At 42.5% G+C, this 17680-nt stretch overlaps 2 protein-coding genes across 2 annotated transcripts; both read left to right on the top strand.

Annotated features, from left to right (window-relative positions):
* Positions 1-220: 220 nt before the first annotated feature.
* SRD5A3 (steroid 5 alpha-reductase 3) lies at positions 221-6904 on the top strand. Its single transcript, XM_031504747.1, has 5 exons — positions 221-429; positions 3236-3387; positions 3772-3966; positions 5042-5164; positions 5577-6904. Exons 1-5 carry the CDS (start codon positions 221-223, stop codon positions 5834-5836), a joined length of 939 nt encoding a protein of 312 aa, XP_031360607.1. The 3' UTR covers positions 5837-6904.
* An 878-nt stretch (positions 6905-7782) lies between these two features.
* TMEM165 (transmembrane protein 165) lies at positions 7783-17057 on the top strand. The gene is made up of 6 exons (XM_021555838.3): positions 7783-7953; positions 9514-9739; positions 12086-12261; positions 12866-13048; positions 15149-15254; positions 16180-17057. The coding sequence occupies exons 1-6, from the start codon at positions 7783-7785 to the stop codon at positions 16254-16256; spliced, it is 939 nt and encodes a 312-aa protein (XP_021411513.1). The 3' UTR covers positions 16257-17057.
* The last annotated feature ends 623 nt before the right edge of the window (positions 17058-17680 follow it).

A 17680-nucleotide genomic window follows, 5' to 3' on the forward strand; every position in this document is an offset into this window, starting at 1 on the left:
ACTGTGCTCAACACTCATCCCCGGGGAACACCACTGCCAGCTTTCCCAGGAGGGTACCGCGGGGAGCGGCCTGCAGGGCTCGGCTGAAGCCAGCAGACAGCGCAGCCGCAGGGCCGGGCCCCGCGGAGCCGCTCGCTGCCCAGGGGCCCCGCTCTTCCCGGGCACGGGAAGCGGAAGGGACAGCGCCGCGGCCGGGGCGGGCCGGGGCGGGGCCGGGGCGATGCTGGCGGCGCTGGCCGCCGCCTGGGCCCTGCTGGCTGCCGCCTTCCTGGCGGCGCTGCTGCTGCTCCGGCGGGCCCCGGCGCCGCGGCACGCTGGCCTCGGCCTGGCGATCTCCGGCCTCTTCCAGGACCTCATTCGCTACGGGAAGACGAAGCGCGGGTGCGGGCAGCTCCCGGGCTGGCTGCGGCTGCTGCAGGTGCCCAAGAGGTGAGGGGCGGTGCCTCAGCGGCGATGGCGCGGCTGAGGTCGCGGCCGGAGCAAGCGGCGCACGCCGAGGGCAGAGCGGGCTTTCACAGAGCTGGGCTCGGCTGTGTTGTAAGGTGTTGCTCTGGTTCTGCAAATGGGAAACCGAGGGGCCTAGAGACCGCGAGCGGTCATGCAGAATCCGTGTGTTCCAAGTCGGAACAAAAACCTAATCCCTTGAATCCCAGTCGCATGCGAGGTCTCCAAAGCAAACCTCCCTGCAAGACTCAGGTCAGGCACCTGGGAACGTGGAATCCTGAGTAAATATGCTGCAGTCGACTGTTTTACAGCAGTCCGCAGTCATTGCCTTCTTCCTTGAAAGTTTCTTTTTGAAATGCGGCTAATGATAGCATGGGAACATAGCAATCTAGACTTTGCATGAACAGTCTCCGGTAAGGCAAAAGAACCACTGCGTTATCCAAATCCATTTTAACAGATGTTTGATGAAACGAAATTAAATATATGTATATGTTTAAAGAAATGAAATAATTAAATAGATGTGCAGTGAAATCATAAAAGGAGGCAGGCCTCTCCCCCCGCCTTTACAGCTTTTTATATATTTCTGGTTTTATATATTATGGGATTTCTTATTTTTTAATTAGCTGAGATTCATGACTAAAACTAGTCTTTGACTTGAACGTAGGTCAGACAGGATCTTGCAAGGCCGGCAGGACAGGACTGGGAGGCTACTTAGGGTGAAGATCTGATCTCCCCTATTGTAACAATCTCTGACACATTTCAAAAGTTTAAAGTTTTGTGACGTAGCATGTTATTCATGGAAAGTTTGTAATGTAGTATCTTGGTTATCAGGCTTCAGAAAATACCCAGGGATATTTTTAAAATGTGCAGTACCCTGAATGAAAATAAGGATTCATAAAGGCTTTGTCTTAATCACTGTGTACTGCAAGTTCTTGTCTGAGTTGACCTTTCTCCAACAGAAGTTTCCCAACACCCCTTCCTTAGGGAGATTGGTGTCTGAAGAATGTGCTTTTTCAGGGAATTGGTCTCAAGGTCTCAACATGTACAGAGCAATTCTTTTAGTTAATCCGTGAATCCATAACACTTCTACCTGGAGGAATAAAGAAGATCCACCGAGGCATTTTCTATTCTTTTTCATCTCTGTCTTGTTTCCATACGAGCATTGTGTTTTCACTAGCCTGGGCTTGTTTTTAACTTTGCCATTCTTTACTGTAAAATGTTGTGTTACATTTCAGGTTAGTTTGGCAAATAGTGAGAATTCCTCATCTTGAGGACGGATGACACGTGTACTTACCACAGTGCTGGTTTGATCTGTGAGTGAGATATATCCCCAGTGTAATTAGAATTGCTGAAAGCTCGAAGGGTGTGTCTCTTTTAAGTTGCCAGGGCTTGTTTGTGTGTTGGTAGCAAAAATCAAGGTGTGGAGAAAGTTTCCGGGCAAGTGACAAGATATGAGTCAACTGAGTAACAGGACTGCAGGGAAAGAGCTTGAAACCTGGAGGTGATGGTGAATTTTTATCAATATACAAATTATGTTTATCTTAGAAAGTGAGGGAAGGGGGTTAAATTTTAATTCTGGTATTGCGAATTAGCAGTTGCAGTTTCTGCTTTGTAGGAGAAAGAACTGAGGAGAAGTCCTAATCTATAGGGAAAGCCAGCTGCTAATGGGCAAGGTGCTCTGTAGCATGTAGGGATGCTTGTTGCCATTGTGATTCTGACTTGATCTCTTCTGTGCTCGTGAGAGATGCCTGAGCTCCTCTGGGAGGGGTGGTTGGTTTCACTAAGCAAGGGTGTTGTACCCCTTCAGTGCCCCAAGAGAAGTGTTTGCATGTTCAACAGAAATATGGTCTTCACTTGACTATACAGTTATACTGTAGTTTTTTACCTATAGTTATATTGTCAAGTCATGGTCATCAGCATCTTCCTGTGGAACATATTTTATCTCTTCATAGATGTTTCCAGAAGTCCTGATTTTTCTTCACTGCCAGAAGGGCTTCTTATTTTAAAAGCAAAAGGACATACTGGATCACCTAGTTTGATTTGGATATTATAAACAGCTGTATATTGCTGGATATTGTAAACAGCTGCAGGCTGTTTAACTCAGCCCCGTTACCTGCCTTGACTGTCATGTCTTACATTTTGGTAATGCACAATATGCTTTTACAAGTGCATTACGGAGTTGGGAGATTCTTTGTTTTCTTAAAAAAACCAAACGTGTGTCTTGCCTTGTAATCACCCAGCAGTGTTGATGGTCATTGCTTTTTTTCTATATGATCGTTGCAGACCTTGAATTTACAGAAGAACAAGATATTTTAATGTAGAGCAGTGTAATTACTTCTGAATTCCTTCGATGAATTTTAACATGTCATGTAATGCACCCACTGGAACTTGGAAAAGTGGGAGTACTGTGAGGTGCAGCAGCTTGGAAAAAAGCAGAAAACTAATCTGGATGTGCTTTGAGTGGTGAAAATTATAAATAAAATGTATATCACAATTAGTTGTAAGCAAGCCTTGAGGCAGTGTGTGGATTATACTGTCTCCTCTTTAGTGCAACTATGGTTAGTAAGGTAAGCTAAGTTCTAAGTTAAAGGTTATTCCAGGCAGCATTTCACTGGGGTAAAACGTATTAAGGTTATTCCTGCTTGGTACCACTGAAGTCCTGAGTTCTCTAATTGGACATTTGATGTGGGCACCAAAATGGAATGTACTCCCCATCAGATAAGCATGTCCTGCAGCTACATATCCAAGGAATGATGAGAACATTAATGAAAACCCTTTTTTGTTTCCGCAGGTGGTTCACTCACTTTTATGTGGTTTCTGTGTTCTGGAATGGTTTTCTGCTGGTCTGTCTTTTCCGAGCTGAGTTCCTTGGAGAGTCATTCCCATCATGGATTCAGGACATGCACCATGCTCTTGGCAGAGATTCTCAGAACAAGGACATGGGCAAGTATTCCAGATATTATAATGTAGCCATATAAATAAAACATTTGAATACTGAATTTTTATCCAAGTGCTACTTCATTGGTTGCTTTTCAACTATGCTCCAAATTACTTTCCTGGTACACCAAGTACCTTTCTCATTATTGAAGATAGAAATATTTATGGATGTACTGGCTTTCAGCAGTCCTTTTAATAGAAAAGACCACTGGCACATACTGGAAGAAATCTTGCTCTGCAGTGCCTCACCTGTAAAAATATTTTTCCCAGTTAATTTAAAATGAGGGTAAAATTCTGCTGTGGGAAGAGGGAACAACAGTCTTTTTGAAGCACTGTCAGGGTTAAATTTTCCAGTTTATTTCAAAGTTGCTGGTTTTTATCTGTAAGCAGATAGTGAGCACTTCTCTGCGCTCCTGGTTCTCTTGCTCCTTTGGCTGCATAGCTGTCGAAGACTTGCAGAATGCCTCTGGATCAGCGTGTTTTCCAGTGGTGTCATTCATATTGTGCAGTATTGCTTTGGACTTGGTTACTACATTGCTGTTGGCTCAACTGTGCTGTGTCAAGTGCCTACTAATGTCAGGAATGGTAAGTGCCTGCTTAGTTATCATCAAAGATGCAGTTTTGCTCTCAATTGTTTCCATTGTGGCAAATAGTTTCACAGAGAGCTGCTTGTATGAGAAGTGTGTTAACTGATGAGACATAAAAGTACTTCCTGGCATAGTTCAAAGTAATTACATTTCAGTATATCATGCAATCAACCAGCATTATACACAAACACAAACAGGGACACACTTTCATGTTAACCATCACAGTTATTTGCTGAAAGGATATAGATAATATGCTTTGTGAAGGACAGTAATAGGTACTAGTTCTCAAATGCCACTATACAACTTCAGTTCTCAAACTGAAGAGGAGTTTTTTTTGTTGTAAGCTTTCCTGCAAGCTGAGTCTGCAATGCTGTCTTGGCCACCTCCTTTTTCTTCCATGGAGAACTTGCCACTGCTCTGCCTTGACTCAGGCAGTGTGTTCTTTCCTTTGGTACTGCAATGTTCTTCCATTAGTACTGAGAAATTTGTATTATATAACTTGTTTCTACCAACATATTCCATTTGGTCTCACAACTGAGCTGCTAATCCCCTGCACAGACGAACCGTCAGCTGGCTGTAACACCCCTCCTGTGATTAATTTTTGCGAGGCAGTCATTACCAAGTTTGGTGAAGTTTTTAAGCACTTTGAACCATGTCAGGCAGGGTGTAGTATGTGGATATATGTGTGTGTATGTACGTGTATTGCTGTGAGGAAGACAACTGTGTGCTTGCATGTTGACCTGGGCCATGACAACTGTTTAATCAGGATAATAATAATTACAAACAGTGTTGAATCTTGAGGTCTTAGACTACCAGTTATGTGTTGTTGTACATCTGTATTTCTAGATGCTGGATTAATAACTAGGTATTTTAGTATAGAGCAGTCAAGGGAAATGAGCTACTACCTGGGCACTCAAATAATAGAGGATTTCAAAGTCTCTTTCAAGGAATTAGAGGCTCACTACTAGAATTTTGTAAGACAGTAACATTTGAAAAAATGTATATAGTGTTTTGGGACAATGCTTGGGAAGTTACTTCCTGGCCATATATTAATAAAACATGTTTTCATTCAGGAAAAAAGCTTTCTGTGCAGATCTGCTGGTATCACGTCATAGGAGTTATGATGTACATTTGGGCCTCTCTTCACCAACACAGATGCCTTGCAATTCTAGCTAATCTTAGAAAAAGCAGAACAGGTAAGATGTTTAATTTCTTTGAACTATTCACTTAGGTATTTTTTCTGGTTGTTTCAATAGGCGGCTGTAGCTTCTAATGCCTTAAACATGAGTGTTTCTCAGTTCCTGTAGTGTGTAGATTAAATTAGGCTGTTTGGATGGCTGAACTGGGGGAAGAGGGTGTGGTATGTCTGTATATATAGTTCTGTAAAACTTAAAATGAAGCTCTGTCTTCCAACATCTAAAGGATAGACATGCTTTCCGTACTCTGTGTTTGCACAGCCAGAGGTGGGATCTTATTTCATTAAGTGTAAAGCTCCCAGATCAGATGGAGGTGGATGATGATGATTAATGAACATATTGTTCTGTAATTGTGAGAAGAAGAGTTTGTTTAATGCATCTTCCCAATTAATTTCTTTCTGTTTGCTTGCAGGAAAAGTTGTGAGTGTGAGCCACAGTGTACCTTTCGGAGACTGGTTTGAGAGCGTCTCTTGCCCTCATTATTTTGCAGAGCTCCTCATATATATTTCTATGGCCATCACACTTGGAATTCACAATGTGACATGGTGGTGTGTAGTGATGTATGTTCTTTTTAACCAGGCACTGGCTGCTGTTTTGTGTCATGAGTTTTATCAGAAAAATTTTAGCTCCTACCCAAAGCATCGAAAAGCATTTATACCGCTTGTTTTTTAGAGAATTTTTTCTAAAGTATTTTCATGAAAACTGGGAATATAAGAGAAAATTATTTATTAAAACCAAGGTAAAGTTGCACACTTTCTCTAATTCTACCTCAAAAGCCCATAATTTTAATGATAATCTCATCATGTCACCAATTTCTGAGGAAATGTAAGGTCTGTGCATATCATGCAAGCTAAAAAAGATTTACTGAAGACCTTAATTCAAAGTGGAGAGATGATAATTGTGTCTTTTTAATAATTATATCTTACGCATAAAACACCTGCTGTTGTGCAGCAAGCTCAAATGTGAAAAGAACTATTGAAAGGAAGGAATCATTGAACTACTGTATTTCATTTCTTGACTAATATTTAAGTGTATTTCTTTCCAAGTCTCTTTTCTTTGAATCACTTCAGAAGGAGGCAAATTGTGTATCTTTCTGTGCTTCCCTGGTGACATTGAAAACCAGCCACTGCTTTACATTGGTAAGCACAAAAAGCAATGGAGAAAGCTGCAGTGGAAGAATGACTCATGCTCAGCAGTGGAATTAAACAGACCCATTCGCTGCATTGTCTCTTCTGCACCAAAGTGGTCGTTCATTGATGAAGACTGTTTATCCCTATACTGAGAAAATGGTGGAAGGTCCTCTGACTAAAAAGACAGTAGAAGAGAATTTGCAGAAAATTAATGTTCTTTGTTGTGGTTCTGTTGTCTTTATAGTGGCTTATTGGAGTCCCTCGTGTGTTAGAGGGGACAGCTGTGCAGGATGACCATGACCACAGCTACACTGGTTTCTAAACAGATACAATGAACTGCCAAGGCAGAGCACACACAGAAAACAGTACCTGACAAGCGTTGCAAAGAAATTCTTTACTGGGGAGATGATGTCACTCAGCACAGGGACTTTTTTTGCACTTAACTATTGAATATTTTGGTCCTTCTCATGATACTGGTGTGAATGATCAGTTTGTGTGATGAAGTGATATGGGTGCTGGTGTTTCAGCACGTTATTTTGTATATTAGAAGTATTTTTATGCACTGAAGTATATCTTGGGAATTGCCTAATTAAAAGCTTGTTACACCCTGTTTCTATTTTGTATGGGTTTTCAAAATTGAGCTTATGTATTTGAAAAAACACGAGCAATCACTTTATAGCTCCTCAGGAAGCACATTTCTGTCCTTGCTCTGGGGAGAGCATCAGGGCACACAGCTATCCTGGGGTCCCTAACGAGAGCTTCACCTGGAGTGCTGTGTCAAGTTCCGGGCTCCTAAGTTCGGGAGAGGGATGGGGCTCCTGGAGCAGGTCCAGTAAGGGCAACAGAGATGGTTATGGGATTGGGGCATCTCTTTTACACAAAAGGTGGAGGAAGCCGGGCCTGTTCATCCTCAAGAAAAGACTGAGAGGGGAACTCATCAACGTCTACAAGTATCTAAAGGCGGGGGTGGTGCCAAGAGGATGGATTTAGGCTTGCCTTGGTGGTGCCAGCCAACGGGACAAAAGGCAACGGGCAGAAACTGATGCACAGGAAGTTCTATCTGAATGTGAGCTAGAACTTATTTACTGTGCAGGTGACGGAGCACTGGAGCAGGTTTCCCAGACAGGCTGTGGAGTCTCCCTCAGGGGAGGTGTTGAGCTGCCGGCACAGGGTGCACACAGCCCCGTGCCGTGTGCTCGGGGTGGCCGTGCCTGGGAGGGGGTCGGACGGGATGGCCGCTGTGGTCATCCCGACCCGTTCTGTGGTCACGCATACACGGAGCGCTGCTGTGCGCTCGGCCAGCAACCGAGACGCGTCCGGGCCGTTCCCATGCGGTACTTCCGCGGCCTCACGCAGGCGCTGCCCGTGCCGTGCCGCAGGAGCCCCGCACGGGCAGGGCCGCGCCGCGCAGCCGCCTTTGCCGGGAGCGCGGGAGGGGCGGGGCCCGCACCGGGGCTCGCGCCGCCCCCGGCTCCGCGCTCGGCCGCCATGGGGTCCCCGCCGCTGCCGCCGCTCCCGCGGGTCGCCGCGCTGCTGCTGGCGGCCGCGCTGCTGCTGGCGGCCCCGGCGCGGCTCCGCGCCGCTCCCGAGGAAGAGCCCGGCAGGAAGAAGGAGCCGCCGCCGCCGCCGGCGGCGCAGGGAGCGGAGCCGCGGGCTGAGGTGAGGCGGGACGGGCCGCGCCGGCTGCCCGCGCTGTGCCCCCGCGGCAGCGCTCGGCCGGCGCCGCGCTGCGCCTTCCGGAGGCCGTCGGGCTCCGAAATCACCGCTTTTAGCAGAAAAAAGGAGAGCCGCGGGGCCGCCGCATCTTTCCCTTTTTCTGCTGAAAGAGGAACATCTGTGTCCGACATGGGAAAGGGGTCAGTGCTCTCTTTCCCCCGCAGAAGCATCTGAAAGCAGGCTTTGTTGCTATTCCAAAGCTGCCAGGTTTTTGTCTCTCAACAATTAGTATCAATTCCTTTGCGTTAAAACTTATTAAACAGTGTTCTCGGTGAGGGATTCTAGTTCCACTGGTCACACAGAGGGATGGAAAAATGCCTGACATGTGGCTTGGTGTAGCGCATGCCAGGTTTCACATACACAAACCAGAACATAGAGCGCTGCAAAAAGTGAAGGAGCTCCGGGAAGTCAGCGTGTCACACAGAGCGTGGGAGCTAAATAGCAGCACCAGGAAACTTGGAGCACTGCTGAAAGCGGAATGCTGGGAAGCCGTCGTGTCAAAACACGCTGCGGGCTGTCTCTGCTGGTGGATGTGCTGGAACAAGCTTTCTCAGCCATCCTGGTCAGGGATGTGAACATCGCTGTAGAGGTCTTGGACCTTGCTTTTGATCGCAGATATCTCACACTCTGTAGAAGTAAACATCTAGGTTAGTTAATGGGAACTGGAGCGTGCTGGTCTGGCTTCACCATTGGAGAGTTAGTTTTCAGCAAACACAGAGCAAGTGCAGAAGAAGCTGATGAAAACTGGCACAAAATTTGGCTTGGGCTCAATGCAAAGAGGAGAAATGTAGGCTAGGTAATAGGAATAAATTCTTTCATGTGAGAGGGGTTAGGCACTGGAAATTGTAGATGCCCCATCCCTGGGTGTTCAAGGCCAGGTTGGATGGAGCTCTGAGCAATCTGGTCTAGTGAAAAATGTTCCTGCCTACTGCAGGAGTCTTAAAACCAGATGATTGCTAAGGTTCTGCCCAACCCAACCCATTCTATGAATCTATGAAATTTTAATTCATCTTAGATGCAAAGATTTTGCAAGGGAAGAAAATTATCCTGACCATTTTTGAGTGGGCTTTTTTTCCTAAGGTGTCATAGTTGCCCAATTTTATTTTGAAGTACTTACTAATACTCATATCAGAAAACTGTTCACGATTAAGGTGATAAAATGGGTAGGGATTTTAAAGACAGCAATATTGGACCTGAGCTGACCATGTTTTGTTGTAATGGTGGTTCTCATGTTCTGGTAATAGTGTGCACGGTGAAGTAATGTTTTAATAATCAGCAGGATCCTCTTTCCAAGTGCCTTAGCAGCAATTAGAAGTGGGTGGCAGCCAGGACCTAGTTAACGATCATTCATGAGCCTGAGAGGTGTATCTGCTTAAAATGTCACTCTACACAGCATGGTATGACAGGAGAAATACACGGCTTTGTATTTCTGTGTACTAAGCATTCAAGCCTAAATGATGAGGATTTGTTTTGTCTTTTTCTCTCTCCCCCCACTTCTTACAGAAAGGCTCCTCTCTAGTTGCTCCAGTCCACATTGTCAGTGAAGAGTCAGCTGACAAGACTAACTTGGGTTTTATTCATGCCTTCGTGGCTGCTATATCGGTCATCATCGTGTCAGAGCTGGGGGACAAGACCTTCTTCATCGCAGCCATCATGGCCATGCGCTACAACCGTCTGACCGTACTGGCTGGTGCTATGCTTGCCCTGGGACTGATGACGTGTTTATCAGGTTAGCACTCTGCTTTTTTCTGTTTTGTTTTATCTGTTAAGAAGTGATGGGTATGTATTTATCAAAAAACCATATTTGGAATGCAGGTAATATGTATATGCAGTTTTCTGTTTTGAGGAGAGTGTGAAGTTTTTCCTGTGGAGGATGGCATCTCAGATGGAGTATTCAGGCTCTTTTCTATAATTAAGTCTTTGTGTTCCCTAGGCTTCAACTGGAGTTTAAGGAAGGGGAATGAGATGGAGGGTGTAAGCACTTCCATTGATTTTTGGACTGGTTTACTTTTTTTTTTTTGCTCCTGTTAAATTAGTGTGCCTAAAGGGAATGTGGGAGTGGCTTCTGTTTTTCCTCCTAAGGCAAAAGATTCTTTGTATGATGACACATTTTCCTCATCTGTCTGGTAGTCCTGCACACATACTGTTTGGATTTGTGCTGGGAGCTGCGTAAGTGGAAGATGGAGGGGTGGGAGAAGGAAATAAGGTATCAGGTGGCACTTGAGGAACCTGTAGCCATGGGCACTTATGTAGCTGTGATTTTAAAATGGAGCAGCCTTCAGGTACATCAGATGCAACACAGAGTTTGTCTGTGTGCTCACTTCTAAACATGCACATTTCAGAAATACTTGAAATAGTGGTGATTGGTTTATACATGCTGGAGACAGCCAGTTCACTGCTGCAGGCTGCTTGGCAAGTGTTTCTGTGAATGGTTTTTGGGTGTGTAGCTGTTGCTGTGTACACTGCTGCGATTATTGCAGCTTTAGTTAGAGCGGTTTCCACTTGCATTGTGTGTAATTTCTCCTGCCCATTATGGCCCTCTTTTTCTATACAAATTCTTTCTTCAAACCTTTCTTAATGCTTTCTCATAAAAGCTTTCTTTTCTGCTTTTATCCCCCAGTTTTGAGATTCCCAATTATTTATTCCCTTTTCAGAAAGGAACTTGTTTGTTGTTTGGTTCTTCCTCCCCCACACCCTTTCCTTCTTCTTTCTCTTGCTCTTGTTTATACAAGTTGAGTTTGGAAATTCCTGGGGGGGTTGCCCACCTTCATTTCATGAAGACATACTCACTTAAACTCTTTAGTTTCAAATAATCTACTTGGGTTATTTTTTCAATTCTGATTGAAATTCAAATTCAGTTCTGATTATTTCACTCTGTCTATGCTTATATATGTAAGAAATGCTAGGGAAAAGCCTTTTTGTCTGCCTTTCTTGCATTGTGTTACTGCAGTATTTGCAATCTTTTTAAAGAAGTTTAGTTTAACTGCTGGTTTATTTAGCTTTGCAAATAATACTGCTATATGTGTACATATGTACTTTGTTTATGAGTAATAAGGCTGATTGATTCTGGTCTTCTTACTTCTGGTAGTGGCAGTGCAGAATTATTTCTAGATCATGTAGTAACTTCTGAGTGCATTATTCAACTAAAAAGGTGTGTACAGAAAGCACAAGTGTCAATATGCTTCCTTTTAGCTAATTGCTTGTGGAATAAAGTAGCAGAAACACTTGTGAGTGCATGGTCCAAACAATCTTGAATGGTTGGTGTGGACTTTTTATTTCTTCCCATTTATATAGGCCTTTTTCTGTCAAAAAATGCTAAGTGGTCTTACTTTGTGAAAACTAAGTACTTTGTACTGGATACCTATTTCTTGTTTAAGAACTAGTTTTGGCTTAGTTTAATCACCCTCAATACCTCTAAAAGATGGACTGTGAAGGTTGCTTTTCAGTCTCTAAATGGGATCTGCCTTTGAAATAAAGAAAGATCAAAGTTGATCACATTGTGTGTATGTGGGGAATATGAGGGACAAGGGAATAGTAATGTTTACTTGGCAAAGGAAGACATGGATTCACCCAGCTGGATAATTTGTAGATATGCCTGGTAGATTTACCTTGTTGAAAATCTTGTTCTAACTTTATCTGATAAATTAAATGATTGGAAAGAGATGCTATCCAACATGTAAATGGAATTAACTGGGATATACTATGACTAACACAATTACAGATGGTAGTTTAATGGTGTGTATGGAGAAAGACAGGACTTGCATAGACCTTGATAGGAAAGATAATGTTGTTTGGACTGGCTCTCAGGAGCAGCAGCACCTCAGCTTTGGCTGGAGTGCATTGTCTGTGTCTTAGTGGACTTCAGTCTCTGTCATAACCAGTAATGGTTGGAGCTTCTAGCATGTTATCTTCCAAAAACATAGAAAATTATACAAAGCTAACAGAAGATGCAGTATTTATTTATCAGTGGATATTTGGATTGCTAACATTGCTAGCAAGCATTTCTTAGATATGGGGAAAATAATTATGATCCTCATGCTTATTTTTTTTAATGACACATTTGCTTTCTTTTCAGTTTTGTTTGGCTATGCCACCACGGTTATTCCTCGTGTGTACACATACTATGTATCAACAGCACTGTTTGCAATCTTTGGCATCCGAATGCTTCGGGAAGGCTTGAAAATGAGTCCAGACGAAGGTCAGGAAGAGCTGGAGGAAGTTCAAGCAGAAATTAAAAAAAAAGATGAGGAAGTAAGTCATGAAATTGCTGTTAGTTACAGCTGGTGGAAGATTACAGCTGCAAAGCTGCAGAGCAGCACTGCCATGTTTGGGGTGTTCAGCTGTGTCTGTGACTGATAAACTGACGCAGAAAATGTGTGGTAGATGGGATGGAAGCCCTGGAGGCTCTTTCAGCAGGTGATTCCAGTCCTGTGGCAAGCCTGGCTTCTTAGGAGAGAAGGGACCTTCTGCTTAGCATGGGTGTTTTTGACGTGTTTTTAATGCATTGCTAACAGAGAGGACATGAACAGTTTATTTTTGGCTCTACTTTTACTTCTTTTTATAGTCAGACACTTTTTTTGTAAGCAGTACAAGATGGACAATAATCAAAGGCTAGAGCTGATTACAACTATATATATGTGTATATTTCCACACAGATATATATGTGCTTATACTTAGCTATTTTTTTTGTAATGGTGAAGCTATAAATGTGTTGATAATGCAGCAGGCAGTGGCTAATAACATTCTAGAAATGAAATGTCTAGCTTTATTGTTTCTGGGTTGTTTGGATGACATTTTTAATTTTATGGTTATTTCTTTTTTTTTCTTTTTTTTTTTTTGCCCTTGACCTCCACAGCTTCAGAGAACTAAACTGTTAAATGGGCCAGGAGATGTGGAATCTGGGCCAGGCACTACTATACCTCAGAAGAAGTGGCTACACTTTATTTCACCAATCTTTGTTCAAGCTTTTACTTTAACATTTTTAGCAGAATGGGGCGATCGTTCCCAATTAACAACCATAGTCTTGGCTGCCAGAGAGGTGAGTGTTGCAGAATCCCTGCTGTTCTTTTGCCTTCTTTGCGTTGCCCATAGAGAGGTAAGTGACAAAATACTCTTACAGGAGGTATCAGATTCACAGCTGCTGCCTCGATATGCCTTACGTAGTTTGTGTCAAGACCTGATAGTAAATGCACTGAAGCTCTGCGTAGTATTAAAACTACTGTTACATGATTGGGACTGCTTGGAATTTCTGGAAATAGCTGCTTTATGTCATGCAGCTGACAGCAATTGGGGTTTGTTATAGTGTTGAGAGATGTTACAGAAGAGATGTTTCTTTGCTCTTTGTGGTCATTCAGTTTTAACTGGGTAACTTTGAAAGATACTTCCATTCCATCAAGCTTTAAACTATTAGAAAGATAACTTTCTCAGATACCTCTTTTTAAAAATGAGTTAATATGGTACAGTGTATAGAAGGACAATGAAATCTAAACTCCTGGGCACTAAGTAATGCTGTAAATTAAACTATATTCATTGTGGTGATTAGTGTATATAACTGTATTACACTTAAAGGAAGAGGAAGGCTTATAGTCAAGCTTTTAATAAACATAAGTAGCTTGCCTATGCTCTTTCATGCGTTGAGATAATTTACATTTTTTTCCCTAGGACTCCTGCTTCTTTCAGGTGCACTTTCAGACATTTCCTAGGGATAAATCAGGGCTGTGTAATGAAGGAGGCTGTAACCTACAGGAACCTCTTGTCTCTGTTACAGTGTAGGGAAGGTGTTTAGAGCTAAAAGCAGGAGAGGATGACCTCATTGTTCTTGGAAAAAAAGGAAGCACTACAGCCTCTGCCCAATTTGCTAGGCAAGTTGCTTAAGCCCATCTTTTTACAGGGGAATGTTGACTTCTGGTTTGCATTTCCTAAGTGTCCCCTTAAGAAGTGTCTGTCAGATTCTAGTCTGGTTTGTAAAGTGCTAAGCATTGTGATTAAAACCTGTGGGCTGTACCTGTAGAATATGAACTGTTCATAAGAGAGCTACCAAACAAAAAATGAAGGGATCTTGATACTCTCTTTCAAAATCAGTGAATAATTATAATGGACTGGGGGGATCCACCTTCTGCCTGTGAGGGCTGTATAGGTAATTGCTGGCTGTAGGGATATCCAGGGACTCTGGGTCCTGCTCCTAGGGGCCTGTTTGTTCTGCTGGCCCAGCCCTGCTTCTTCGTGCACTTCTTGGTGCTTTCCAACGTGCCACCTGATTGGTGCTTGCCACCTTTTCTCACTGGCTTGTGGTTTTTGTTCTTTTGGGCTAGTGAGTGTTGTCTTCAAACCACAGAATTTCTTAGACAGTTTTGCTGTTCGTCTCTTTGAGGTTTCATGCATTCCTTAGGTGATGGCAGCAGCTTTTTTTTTTTCCCCTCTTGGAACTAAAAGTGTCACGTAGAGATGAGCAGGGGACATATGCTGTCCTTAGCTGTGCAATTTTTAAGATGATCTGAGAAACCTTTTTATGTAGTGCAGTTGTTCACACACTGAGGAACTGCTTGTTATTCAGTAATGTGAAAAGCTGTTGTTGACAGTAAATTATAAAATAATTTATTATTCTCTGGACTTCAGGTCTTTCATGCTTATGCCTCCCGCTTTGGATGATGGAGTGGGGCAGAGTGTGGAGCACAAGTGGGTGAAGGAGGGCAAAGAACTTGGAATGTTGTAGCTCCTGAAAGCTTTATTTTGCAGTTCAGGGACTTATTTTGCTCTTTGTAGATAGGTTGGTGTTCTTCAGCTGATGCTGTTTTTTTCAACAGCTGCTACCTTTCCTCTAGAGGTTGCTTATTGGTTTAACTACAGTAGAGTGATTTCTAGATCTGTAATTAACAACTTAAAAATGCTACATGGATGAAACATGGTATATGATCCTGTCTTAGGCTGGATTTAAGTCTGTCTCACCAGCTGATGTTCACTCTTACTAGTCTTTAAGACAGTGCTGAACAGCAGAGCAAAGAAACCACCAGATAGTATCCTCCATGCTTGACAGTCTGCAAGCAGGGAATCAAAGCACTGCTCTGAGGTTGTTGTAGGACTAGTGGTTTTCAACAGTGATGAAAATGATTTAACCCTTTGTGCTTTTTTTCCCCGTTAGGACCCTTATGGTGTGGCAGTAGGAGGAACAGTGGGACATTGCCTATGCACTGGTTTGGCAGTTATTGGAGGGAGAATGATAGCACAAAAAATTTCTGTTAGGACTGGTAAGTGAAAACTCACTCCAGCCAAAAAAATGTAATGCTGGTAATGTTTGTGGTGTAAAGAGCTGTATGCTTGGGAACAGTATTTCTTGAAACTTTTGGAAAACTCATAAAAAATGGTGGTTTGTTTTAGGTATTTGGGGATTTTTTTTGAGTCTGTCTTACATCCCACCTCATTTTGCTTCACTATGAGCTATTCTTTTAGGAGAATATATGTTCATTCAGAATGTTTGTTCTGCAGTTGCAGAGGTGCTACAAAACCAACTTCACTGCTAAAAGTGAAACGTGCACTCTGTTGTGTTTGTTTGCCGAGGAAATTGGTGACAAAATTTTAATCAAACAGTGGTTTCATATGCTCCAAGTACAATGTGGATCTTGAGCCACAGAAACAGCCTTAGGTTAAACCAAAGTTCCTTCTAGCACATTAATTTGTTTAAAGAGTTGGGTAACTTATAGATTGGTGCTTTCCCAGAATTCTTTCCCAGCCTCTAGCAGATTATGGCTACTGCAAGCAGTTAATGTTTTTTTATACTTTCAGTGCAGTTGCCTAAAGTGTACAAAAAATGCTAAATATATGTCAGTCACAATTGATGGCTTGCTCTGGCATGAGAATATCCTATCCTATTTTCTGCTGTACAGCCAAATACTCAACAGCAGGTGTTAACCTAGTTTTATACTGGCTCAGGTAATGATTAAAACAAAGCTTCCTTCTGTGGGCCAGAATATATTCTTGGAGATGCAGTTGGACAGTGGGTTGGCATATGGGCATCCCAATACTGAGCTAAAAACAACATCCAGTGCTTGTAGCATGAATTAAGTAAGGTTATTTGAGAATCAGACATTTTAAAAAAATAATGTCTGGAATGTGTCATGGAAGATAATTACTTTTTGATATCTAATTTCTTCTTGTTTTGTGTTTTCTTTTCAGTGACAATCATAGGAGGCATTGTCTTCTTAGCATTTGCATTTTCTGCACTATTTATAAGTCCAGACTCTGGTTTTTAACTTTTCATTGCTGTAAAAGAACAAGGATTGGAAGCATCAAGCAGTTACCCTTGTGCATTTTTGTATATAATGTACAGAATTCTAGTTAATGCTGAAGATGAGACACTGAACTTTTTATAGTGGATGATTCATGGGACTGATGCATTTATGGACAGCTTCTGCAGTGGAGATCTGCTTATTGTCTGGTTTGTTTGTGCTGTGGTGCCTGCTCCCATGGTGGGATTTGAGTGGTTTTCTCACTTGCTGGACCTGGCTTAGCTGAGTTCAAGGATCTACTCTCTGAAGTATTGAGAATTCCTCTTCTCTTCCTCTGATACACACAACCACCTTTCCTGTCTTTTCAAGAGCTGATTGTTGAGGCTTCTTGAAGCAGACTGAAGGAGAAAACTGCTGGCTCCACCTCCAAAGATGGTGGTTCCATGGTGCACCTGAGGCTGGATAATCTAAGCAACAAGAAACCTGGGACCAGTTCTTATGCCATCCAGTGGCTGAACCAACCAACAGAGAATGTTATAAACTTAATTTAGAGGGAAAACTTCTTAATCAGGGATTTTTATCAGGAAGTTGATGTGGGGTGATTAACAACCTACTGTTCAATATGCAATCTGGCTGGAGCTAGTATTTGACTTTTTTTTTTTTAATATTAAGATATACAGAAAGTAATGAAGTGGTCCAACTTAACCATGTTCTATTCCCAGGACTAAGCAGTAATGGAATTCTAGGTTTAGATGTATTCCTGATTTTTCTTTCTAGGAATAGAAATGTAATCTGGAAGAGTATTAATAAAACATAGTGTCTCAATTTGTGTTATTTTCAGTTTGGTTTTGATGGCTGCCATAATTCCTGCAAAGGTTTACCTAGTGATTATGTAGGTAAGCCTGCATAATCCTACTTTAGGTGAGGAAAGTTTACCAAATTTATTGTAGTTACTGATAAATGCCAGTGTTACGAAGCCTTTGAAAATGTTGAGCACTGAAGACACATGGATTGCAGAAATACATGCTTATCTGTGCTATCCAACAGTGATTTGGATTCTGAGCCTGTATAACTCATGAAGATCTATCTTGTAGAAGTCTTGGAAGATAGTAGATATGGTTTCTAATATTACTCATCTGCCTTTTTGAAGCTGAAGTACTAGTGGAGCATTACAGATTTGACCATTCCATTTGTAGATCAGAAACAGCAGCCCCTAATCCTTCTCTTATGTTTCTCTTTCCAGAAAACCCTTAATGCCACATTTCTCAAACTCTTAAGACTGTAGCATTGACTGTAGCCAGGCACACACAGTGGCATGGCACTGCTATGAAAACGCTGCCATTTTGGGATGCAGATCTACATGTTCATCTTGGCCCAAAGGAACTGTATAGTTTGGTGGTTTAGGGTTTTTTTGGGTTGTTTTTTGGGTTGGTTTTTTTTTTTTTTTC

This window comes from Lonchura striata, chromosome 4 (genome assembly GCF_046129695.1).
Source record: "Lonchura striata isolate bLonStr1 chromosome 4, bLonStr1.mat, whole genome shotgun sequence".
Classification (NCBI taxonomy): Eukaryota; Metazoa; Chordata; class Aves; order Passeriformes; family Estrildidae; genus Lonchura; species Lonchura striata.

Bases quoted from the DNA above. Each gene is read 5' to 3' on its own strand.
- SRD5A3 (XM_031504747.1), top strand. From the start codon at position 221: ATGCTGGCGGCGCTGGCCGCCGCCTGGGCCCTGCTGGCTGCCGCCTTC. The intron at 430-3,235 runs GTGAGGGGCGGT...TTGTTTCCGCAG, and splicing joins CTGCTGCAGGTGCCCAAGAG to GTGGTTCACTCACTTTTATG. The intron at 3,388-3,771 runs GCAAGTATTCCA...ATCTGTAAGCAG, and splicing joins TTCTCAGAACAAGGACATGG to ATAGTGAGCACTTCTCTGCG.
- TMEM165 (XM_021555838.3), top strand. From the start codon at position 7,783: ATGGGGTCCCCGCCGCTGCCGCCGCTCCCGCGGGTCGCCGCGCTGCTG. The intron at 12,262-12,865 runs GTAAGTCATGAA...TGACCTCCACAG, and splicing joins TTAAAAAAAAAGATGAGGAA to CTTCAGAGAACTAAACTGTT. The intron at 13,049-15,148 runs GTGAGTGTTGCA...TTTCCCCGTTAG, and splicing joins TAGTCTTGGCTGCCAGAGAG to GACCCTTATGGTGTGGCAGT.